General features: G+C 44.6%; 1 protein-coding gene across 1 annotated transcript; it reads right to left on the bottom strand.

Moving 5' to 3' along the window:
• Positions 1-2,169: 2,169 nt before the first annotated feature.
• On the bottom strand, positions 2,170-4,661 carry LOC306762771 (galactose mutarotase-like; the record flags this gene model as incomplete). The annotated part of the gene is made up of 3 exons (XM_079249376.1): positions 2,170-2,370; positions 3,954-4,128; positions 4,495-4,661. The coding sequence occupies 3 exons, from the start codon at positions 4,659-4,661 to the stop codon at positions 2,293-2,295; spliced, it is 420 nt and encodes a 139-aa protein (XP_079105502.1). The 3' UTR covers positions 2,170-2,292.
• Between the last annotated feature and the right edge of the window lie 6,629 nt (positions 4,662-11,290).

The following is an 11,290-nucleotide window of genomic DNA, read 5'->3' as shown; positions in this document are numbered from 1 at the left end:
ACCAACTAAATTCACTACTATGTTTATTTTATATCTATATTTTCTCGTTCAGTCTCAGCAGGATGAATGAACATACAGAACCTGTAACATTCATCATTTATAACACATATAACCTGTATACGTCCACTACAGCGGATAAAAACTGCTAACAGTGTGCTAACCTACGGTGCTAACTACAGAGTCTGACAAATGGTCAGATCCATAACTGTCGTCAGGGATAGATTAGCAGGTTGCAGTATACATCACAATCATAACGGAATCATTTAATACTTACATTTATACAAATGAATCCCCGCCTGGACCGGCGTTAAACTCCGCCATTATTTACCTGGTAAACTGATGGAAAGTCCATCCTCTTCCGCTACGTCAGCAAAATAGCGTCGATTTAGTGCGCAAAGTGTCCATCGTTCCACACTGCATTTATGGGCGGGTTTAGGGCAGCATCCGGGTACTTTCAGTGCAACGAGTTTTTGCACAAAAGTCAGTGTAAACGCACTAAAACATAGTGCGCGAAGGAGTGCGCTGATTGAGACACAGCCTATGTTTTCCACATGCTAACACCTGCTAACAGTGCTAAACATCACCCTGGAACTATGTTTTCCACATGCTAACACCTGCTAACCATGCTAAACATTACCCTGGAACTAGGGTTTCCACATGCTAACACCTGCTAACAGTGCTAAACATCACCCTGGAACTATGTTTTCCACATGCTAACACCTGCTAACCATGCTAAACATTACCCTGGAACTAGGGTTTCCACATGCTAACACCTGCTAACCATGCTAAACATCACCCTGGAACTATGTTGTCCACATGCTAACACCTGCTAACCATGCTAAACATCACCCTGGAACTACGTTTTCCACATGCTAACACCTGCTAACCATGCTACACATCACCCTGGAACTACATTTTCCAAATGCTAACACCTGCTAACCATGCTAAACATTACCCTGGAACTATGTTGTCCACATGCTAACACCTGCTAACCATGCTAAACATTACCCTGGAACTATGTTGTCCACATGCTAACACCTGCTAACCATGCTAAACATCACCCTGGAACTACGTTTTCCACATGCTAACACCTGCTAACCATGCTAAACATCACCCTGGAACTACGTTTTCCACATGCTAACACCTGCTAACCATGCTAAACATCACCTTGGAACTACATTTTCCAAATGCTAACACCTGCTAACCATGCTAAACATCACCCTGGAACTACGTTTTCCACATGCTAACACCTGCTAACCATGCTAAACATTACCCTGGAACTACGTTTTCCACATGCTAACACCTGCTAACCATGCTAAACATCACCCTGGAACTACGTTTTCCACATGCTAACACCTGCTAACCATGCTAAACATCACCCTGGAACTACATTTTCCAAATGCTAACACCTGCTAACCATGCTAAACATCACCCTGGAACTATGTTGTCCACATGCTAACACCTGCTAACCATGCTAAACATCACCCTGGAACTCAATTTCCACATGCTAACACCTGCTAACCATGCTACACATTGCCCTGGAACTACATTTTCCACATGCTAACACCTGCTAACCATGCTAAACATCACCCTGGAACTCAATTTCCACATGCTAACACCTGCTAACCATGCTACACATTGCCCTGGAACTACATTTTCCACATGCTAACACCTGCTAACCATGCTAAACATCACCCTGGAACTCAATTTCCACATGCTAACACCTGCTAACCATGCTACACATTGCCCTGGAACTACATTTTCCACATGCTAACACCTGCGAATGATACTAAACATAATTCTGAAACTACTATTTTCACATGCTAACACTTGCTAACAATGCTGAAGGTCATCCTGGAAATACTTCAATCCCATATGTTGTTTATCTGCTACTAGGAAGAAAATATGACCTAATCAATATCTGGAAATAATTGTATTTTGATTAGATTAAAACAGATGAACCTGTAAACCTGAATAGTTCTTTTAGACTGAAAATTTTATTAAAGATGCTCAAGATGAAGAAATCCTGCCACAATTAAAGTTATACACATTTTCAGGATGTTCTTCCAAATCAAACAACCAATAAACATCTTTAACCTTAACATAGAACTAATTGATTTGAAGGATTATTTAGTCTTCAATTCAGTTCTAATTCAGTCAGCTGGATGTCTTCAAAGTGAGGAAGTCTTGTGTTCGACCACAATCCAGTTCCATCCAGTCAGATGATGCAGGAAGATGTGTGAAGATGTGACACGTTCAGCATCCAGCTGCTGCATCTGCAGCTTCTCTCCTTCACATGGTGCTGAAGGTGTAGCGAGTCACGTGGTGATAGTCCTCACCAGGACGCAGAAGGCAGTCAGGAAATGAAGCCTAAATGCAAACACACACATTACATACCTTAAACATACATGGTTTAAACTTCTACGTCATCAGCTCCGCCTGTTCTACTTCCTGTTTATACTCAGGCCTGTCCATCCTCCTCGTGTTTCTCGTTCTCAAGGCTGCGAGAACAGAATGATGTAACTTTGTTGTAATGGACAAGGTGGAGACGCATTGTGAAGAAAGGAAACTGAACTCAGCATGGAGAGCGTAATCGTTCGTTGTCCCAAATACCAACAACGGATCCACCTGAAGACAACCGATGCTGGATTTGTTTCGGTGCTTCACGGCATCCCGATTTGCTTTGCCGGCCAGGAGGGCTGCTTTGGCCCACTAAACTGTGATTAAAGATGTTTTAGAGGCTTCTTTAGCAGGTTAGAATAAACTTTTCTGTTATCTGCCACTATTAAAGCTCGTGGTTCTGGATAATAAAATTCAAAACTAAATCCTCTGCAGTGCCCCCCATCACAGAGGAAGCCCCGCCCCACCAGCATGGAAGCTCCTCCATCACAGAGGAAGCCCCGCCCCACCAGCATGGAAGTTCCTCCATCACAGAGGAAGCCCCGCCCCACCAGCATGGAAGTTCCTCCATCACAGAGGAAGCCCCGCCCCACCACCATGGAAGCTCCTCCTCTGTTACAGAGGAAGCCCCGCCCCACCACCATGAAAGCTCCTCCTCCGTTACAGAGGAAGCCCCGCCCCACCACTATGGAGGCTCCGCCCCACCACCATGGAAGCTCCTCCTCCATCACAGAGGAAGTCCCGCCCCACCACCATGGAAGCTCCTCCTCCATCACAGAGGAAGCCCCGCCCCACCACCATGGAAGCAGCTGTTACCATGTAGAGCTACAGGCAGATTTGTTCTTCCTTTGTTCCCTCTGATAGTCCCTTTGTTAAAAGACAGGAACAACTACAAGTGCCTCTGTTCAGGTGAATAAGAACGATGAGATGACGAATAAAACACGCTTGCATTTCAACAGGCCTTCGCACCGCCTTCACTGCTTAATAAATCCCACATCATCGTCTTGGCCGCGGTTTGTTCAGAGCTGGTTTGTTGTGAAGAACTGTTGTTGAAAAGTTCTCCATCTGACAAAGTTAAACTAAGAGCAGAACTGAACAGCTGAGTCTGCAGCTGAAAGCAGACCAGGACTCTGCAGGTCGTTCCACCATCATGGAACAACAGAGGAAAAGAGTCTGGTGGTGGTTTCGTCCCACGTCGTTATGGTAACGCTAGGCATCCTCCACTTGTGGAGCGTAGCTGTGGAGAGGGAGTGCAGCTCTGGATGGAGGAGTGAAGGTAGACATGGCAGCATGTTGTCATGGAGACATGGTGACGACGACTGAGCATCAGAATGAGGAAGAACGAGATTTAAGTGACTGTTTATGTCATGATGTTTTCACCCACCAGTCAGCTGTCTGGACCAGAAGGTCTTGTAGAGGTCAGAGAAGAATCAGCAGACTGGTTGGAGATGAAGGAACAAAGATCCAACCAGGTACTGCAGGGTGGGCCCGATGAGGCAGACAATGAGCCTCCTTCACACACACACACACACATACACACACAGAAAACACACCTGGTTGACGGCATCCGGCCAGTTCTGAGTCTCCAGACAGAAGGCGCCATGCTTCCTGTACTTTGCTCCGCCCTTTCCTGTTATGGAGCCATCCAGGAAGTTGGCCGTGTAGAACTGGACTCCTGGTTGGCTGGTGGAAACTTCTAGGACACGCCCACTGGCCAGGTGACAGACTCTGAAATGAGGTTGGTGGGACTTTAATGGGTTAATTACCGGGAAATGAACGTGGAAATCCGAACGTTTGGATCGTTTATCGTCAGATTTGCGGAACTGCATCGTATTTCGAGACATTTCTGAGCCGCCTGACCGTCAGAGTTCAGCCCCAGCTTGGGCCAGTGATAACGGGAAAGAAGGTGTAGTTTACTCTCATCCTTACCAGGAGCACCACGAGCTGCATTGTTAACATGTAAGTAAGCATTTAGTAATTACCAAGCCGGTAATTAATCAAGATGAATATTTTTAATCCAGGCCCACAACGGGACTCCGAGGGTGTGTGTGTGTGTAGCAGAGTGTGTGTGTGCAGTGGTTTTGGGCTGCAGACCTGGCTGCGTGTCTTTCCTTCCAGGCATCTTTGGGGGATGATAGACAGAAGTTGTGGTCGAATCCCGGTCCAGGAATGTCCTTCAGACAACAGCCAATCAGAAGCTGCTGTCTGAGATCAAAAGGTGTGCCTTCCACTGCTCTGATCTCACCTGTGGGGGGGGTCATGCATCGCATCAGATTCCCAGGAACCAGCAGGCCCACCAAGCAAAGAAAAAATGACTTAATCAAATGTTTTATTGTGAAATTCTCAGAACAGCCACCAGGTCAGCCTGCTGGAGTCTCTTTCACGTCACCTAATTCATGCAAATAAAGAAAAGGAACTGTTAACAGAGACAGAAGAGAAGGGAAGTGGGCCTTAACCCTTCCAACCTTCCTCACCACGAGGCTCTGCTCGTCCAGAGGAAACTGCACCCACCTCCCGGAAATAAAATTACTTTTCAGAATAAACTGGCAGTGTACAGTATGGACCAAATCCTTGTTTGGTATTTTAACATATTTATGGTCTTGCCACGCTACGTATCCTGCTATGTTTCCAAATCAGTAACATTCAGCTTCTTAGCAAGGAATGGTTATCCTAAATGTTACACGGAGTAACGGCGTTCTTATGCAACAGTATGTGGTGAAAATACAACAATGCCACCAGAATGTGGGCGTTTCTTTTTATTTATATATACGGAGCTACCGACGGAGCAGCTCTTTGGTGGAGTTCGCTGCAGCTGAAATCAGCCAGAACTGGCAACTCTGACAGGGTCAGTTAGGGCCGTTAGGACAGCAGAGTTTCTGCAAGCAGCCTGCAGCTCTTGTTAGTGGAGAGAACTGCAGCGTTGAGGATCATTATGACTTGTTTACATGCATTTACAGACAGCCAGAGGCTGCTTCACGAGCCGCATGCGAAGAGGAACGCTGGTTTAGACTGTTTTGACAAAATAAAAGGCCCTGTCAACATTATAAGCAAGCAAGATGATAAAAATGAGCATTCAATGAGGTATTGCAATACAAGCGGTTCTTGGCTACGTCGTTTTGATTTTATGACGCTCATTAAATAAAGGTAAATACAAAAAAAGGGGAAGTTTCGAGGTTTCGTATAAGCTGTTACGACGTGTGACGCAGGCGCTGAGATGATGCCTCATTTTTTATTTTATTTGAATAGAAATGTCTATTTTAATTGCCTGCACTGTTTTTCCATGGATATGATGTAGAAAATATGTGTATTTAGTTATTTAGTGATTAAAAATCTGACATTTTGGGTTACACTACAGCGTAGGAACGGAATTCGTTTGTAAACTGAGGACTGCCTGTTGTAAGATGAAAATAATCAATATTCAATAAGGTAAGAGAATAATGAGTGGGATTAGCTCACTCAGCACTTTAAACAATAGTTTATGCTTCCTTGTGACAGTGGCTCCCGGCTATCTAAAGCTTTCCTTAAAAGTTTGGAAGGAAAAGAAAAAGATCTGAATTAAGTGCTTTTTTTCATTTAAAGGAAATAGTTCATTTTAAAATAAATTCAATTTGTAAGCAGAATAATGTTGAAAATCAGAGAGCAAAGATCGAATGAAAAAAAGAAGTACGAGGATTTGAAAAAGATTCAGATAGTTTTTATCAAGTGTCTACTGGATGAGGGATGCTGTGGACATTTAGGTTTTGCATTTTTGTTAAAACATGTTAAGTCTCATAACCTGGTCTTTTCATGTGCCCACTGTCCTCTAATGGTTTTTAAATAACTATCTAAAAACGTATTAAATAAAAAAAAAATTAAAAAGTGCTTTTTATGACACTTTATTCATAAAACTTTTTTCACAAGAATTCACACGAGATTTTCACCAACCTGGATGTGGATTAAAATAATATTAATGAGGTGCTCGCTGATGGATCGCTGGAAGTCCGGAGTCGGAAGGGGGGCGAGGCCAGTAGCCTCCATGCTAAAAACATTAGCGGCTAGTGATAGCAGCTAACCCGACAGCAGCAGCTTTCTGAATTCAGCATTTATGTTTGAACCGGACTCTGAGCCTGAGAGAGAAGATACCGAGATGGTGGAAGGAGCACGTTTACAACAAACTGTCTCTGAATGGTAAAGTCCTCATTTTTAATGTCTGCTCGCCTTGCCAGTTCAGATAGCATGTTGACAACGAGGCATGTCGTTCATGTTAATACGTCTCAGTTTTATTCCATGTTGGACCGTTTTTTAAACACTAAATGTACTTTTTAACACAATCTGAAGTTGCAGATGTAAAAAATGAAACAGATGTTGACTGAACCAGTCGGTACGTTCAGTGTCCAGCTGCCGGCCGATCTGCACCCAGATAAGCTCACACACATTTTAACCACACGGAATTTCATGAAGCAGTGCTTTTTATTGAGGTTTTATTTACCGTCAAGTGTTTTTCTAAATTAATCATCTTATTCAGATTTCCTGTTTTAGCCAGGAATGTGAAAAATGTTGTTCTGTCAACATGACCGATCTCTGGTTGATGCAACCACTGATGTGGGCTGCTGTGTTACTGTACAGATAAATTACATGAAGTCAGACCCTAACTCTAACCCGTCTGCCTTCACTCTCTAATCCAGACCTACCCTAACTCTAACCCGTCTGCCTTCACTCTCTAATCCAGACCTACCCTAACTCTAACCCGTCTGCCTTCACTCTCTAATCCAGACCTACCCTAACTCTAACCCGTCTGCCTTCACTCTCTAATCCAGACCTACCCTAACTCTAACCCGTCTGCCTTCACTCTCTAATCCAGACCTACCCTAACTCTAACCCGTCTGCCTTCACTCTCTAATCCAGACCTACCCTAACTCTAACCCGTCTGCCTTCACTCTCTAATCCAGACCTACCCTAACCCTAATCCAGACCTACCCTAACTCTAACCCGTCTGCCTTCACTCTCTAATCCAGACCTACCCTAACTCTAACCCGTCTGCCTTCACTCTCTAATCCAGACCTACCCTAACTCTAATCCAGACCTACCCTAACTCTAACCCGTCTGCCTTCACTCTCTAATCCAGACCTACCCTAACTCTAATCCAGACCTACCCTAACTCTAATCCGTCTGCCTTCACTCTCTAATCCAGACCTACCCTAACTCTAATCCGTCTGCCTTCACTCTCTAATCCAGACCTACCCTAACTCTAATCCGTCTGCCTTCACTCTCTAATCCAGACCTACCCTAACTCTAACCCGTCTGCCTTCACTCTCTAATCCAGACCTACCCTAACTCTAATCCGTCTGCCTTCACTCTCTAATCCAGACCTACCCTAACTCTAATCCGTCTGCCTTCACTCTCTAATCCAGACCTACCCTAACCCTAATCCAGACCTACCCTAACTCTAATCCGTCTGCCTTCACTCTCTAATCCAGACCTACCCTAACCCTAATCCAGACCTACCCTAACTCTAACCCGTCTGCCTTCACTCTCTAATCCAGACCTACCCTAACTCTAACCCGTCTGCCTTCACTCTCTAATCCAGACCTACCCTAACTCTAACCCGTCTGCCTTCACTCTCTAATCCAGACCTACCCTAACTCTAATCCAGACCTACCCTAACCCTAATCCAGACCTACCCTAACTCTAATCCGTCTGCCTTCACTCTCTAATCCAGACCTACCCTAACTCTAATCCGTCTGCCTTCACTCTCTAATCCAGACCTACCCTAACCCTAATCCAGACCTACCCTAACTCTAATCCGTCTGCCTTCACTCTCTAATCCAGACCTACCCTAACTCTAATCCGTCTGCCTTCACTCTCTAATCCAGACCTACCCTAACTCTAATCCGTCTGCCTTCACTCTCTAATCCAGACCTACCCTAACTCTAACCCGTCTGCCTTCACTCTCTAATCCAGACCTACCCTAACTCTAATCCGTCTGCCTTCACTCTCTAATCCAGACCTACCCTAACTCTAATCCGTCTGCCTTCACTCTCTAATCCAGACCTACCCTAACCCTAATCCAGACCTACCCTAACTCTAATCCGTCTGCCTTCACTCTCTAATCCAGACCTACCCTAACTCTAATCCAGACCTACCCTAACTCTAATCCGTCTGCCTTCACTCTCTAATCCAGACCTACCCTAACCCTAATCCAGACCTACCCTAACTCTAACCCGTCTGCCTTCACTCTCTAATCCAGACCTACCCTAACTCTAACCCGTCTGCCTTCACTCTCTAATCCAGACCTACCCTAACTCTAACCCGTCTGCCTTCACTCTCTAATCCAGACCTACCCTAACTCTAATCCAGACCTACCCTAACCCTAATCCAGACCTACCCTAACTCTAATCCGTCTGCCTTCACTCTCTAATCCAGACCTACCCTAACTCTAACCCGTCTGCCTTCACTCTCTAATCCAGACCTACCCTAACTCTAATCCGTCTGCCTTCACTCTCTAATCCAGACCTACCCTAACTCTAACCCGTCTGCCTTCACTCTCTAATCCAGACCTACCCTAACTCTAACCCGTCTGCCTTCACTCTCTAATCCAGACCTACCCTAACTCTAACCCGTCTGCCTTCACTCTCTAATCCAGACCTACCCTAACTCTAATCCAGACCTACCCTAACTCTAACCCGTCTGCCTTCACTCTCTAATCCAGACCTACCCTAACTCTAATCCAGACCTACCCTAACTCTAATCCGTCTGCCTTCACTCTCTAATCCAGACCTACCCTAACTCTAATCCGTCTGCCTTCACTCTCTAATCCAGACCTACCCTAACTCTAATCCGTCTGCCTTCACTCTCTAATCCAGACCTACCCTAACTCTAACCCGTCTGCCTTCACTCTCTAATCCAGACCTACCCTAACTCTAATCCGTCTGCCTTCACTCTCTAATCCAGACCTACCCTAACTCTAACCCGTCTGCCTTCACTCTCTAATCCAGACCTACCCTAACCCTAAACCTAACCCGTCTACCTTCCCTCCCTATTCCAGACCTACCCTAACCCTAAACCTAACCAGTCTACCTTCCCTCCCTATTCCAGACCTACCCTAACCCTTTTTTGGGGGAACTGGGGGAGCGTTGGTTGGACTGGCGCCTCCTTACCGAGGTCGTCTGACTGAATGACTGTCAGCGATGTGCCTGGGCTCTGTGTTGGTGGTAAATTCTGTGGAGGATCCTGCAGTCTCTGTGTTGTCCAGGTCAAGCACAGAGCTTGAAGTTCCAAATCCACCTGACTCGTTTCCTTTTGTCCACTTTCTGATGTCCATTTTATTCGAAAGCACATGGATCTAAACCAAGACTGAAAAAAAATAAGCTAGCTTCTGAACCAACTTCAACTGGTTCTATGACGCAAATCTCTGTAGATGGCCTGCACCAACCAATCAGTGAAAGTATTTGTGTGGTTTGAAATTTTAGCTCGACATTTGTACATATTTAATTGTATTTCTTTAGTTACATTTGGTTTTATAATAAAATGTCAGAAGTGGTGGAAAATACAATTTCCCTAATATTGAATATTATTCTTTTTTTCTTTTTTTTTTAGGGGACAATACATTTCGTTTGAGGAGGCGGCGCCCTAGTACGGCCCTCGTGACGCCGGGCCTGGTTACCACCAATACGTGGGACTAAACCACCAGCCAGACTCTTTTCCTCTGTTGTTCCACGATGGTGGAATGATCTCCCAAACTCTGTCCGCTCTGCAGAGTCCCTGTCTACTTTTAAGACCCAGCTGAAGACTCAGCTCTTCAAGGAGAACTTCAACACTTAGTTTAGCTGTATTTATTGGAAAGTTGGAGAACTTAGCCCAGTTCTTTGCAACAAACTTTATGGTATTAATTCTTCACGGAAGGACCTGCGTCCAATGGACAGTCCACCAGCATCTTCCTACGATGTCCTCTACTGTCTGATTTCCTGCTTGTGTTGTTCTCACTCATATGTAAGTCACTTTGGATAAAAGCGTCTGATACATGACTGTAGAATAGAATAGAATAGAATAGAATAGAATAGAATAGAATCACCATGGGCTTGTATTCTGATGACTTGGAGGTAACAAACCCAATAGGAACCTCTAAGAAGAAGCACAAGCAGTGTGCAATGTATCGGGTGTTAATGTACACCCAAAGTACCGCTCATCCCTTCATGCCATACAGTTAACCGTTTTATGCTAGGTAAACAGAGTGAAAGAGAAGGGTTATCATAAAGTCCTGCACTTGCTTGTAAGGACCTAGTATCACTTCATCAAGATGGAGTTTATGTGAAGAAGTTGGGAGCAAGCATAAAGGGGACTGTGCTGCATGTGCAGAACACAACTTGGCTGCCCATGCACTGGCTGGATTTCAAGAGACTTTAATATGGCTAAAATGTGTATGGCCACACGAGATTAAATAAAATAAAAGATGTCAGCTCAAGTTTTACACTCTGACAACCAAAGGTGCAGGTTCAAGGCAACAAGCAGGACTCATCTCAGGTAGCACATTATGGAGTCAAATGTGGATGTGTGTATAGTGAAAGCTTGACCTTTTTTCATGTTGCAGAAGGATCCACTCCAGATTTTCTTCATGGATTTTTGGAGGAACAAAAAAGAAGTACGTCTCTCCTGAGACACTAAAATGGACCATTAAAGATTCACTATACTCCTTTTCTAACAAAACAGATAAAACTCAACCAGTTTCAAAGACGTTTTCCTCAAAGAACACAACAGGATGAAGCGGTCATGAAAACTGGCGTTTGATTCGCTTCCTTTAATGACCGGGCATCATGTACCTGAGGGAGAAGCAATGTGGAAGGTGCTTATGGTCTTAAAAGATGGGCTTGAATTGGTTGTATCTCTGAGATTCATACTTTGTTCTATTTAGTGT

Source organism: Telmatherina bonti (assembly GCF_933228915.1).
Source record: "Telmatherina bonti genome assembly, chromosome: 11".
Lineage (NCBI taxonomy): Eukaryota > Metazoa > Chordata > Actinopteri > Atheriniformes > Telmatherinidae > Telmatherina > Telmatherina bonti.
Note: the sequence above shows the minus strand (reverse complement) of the source record. Positions and strands in the feature narration are given on the sequence as shown.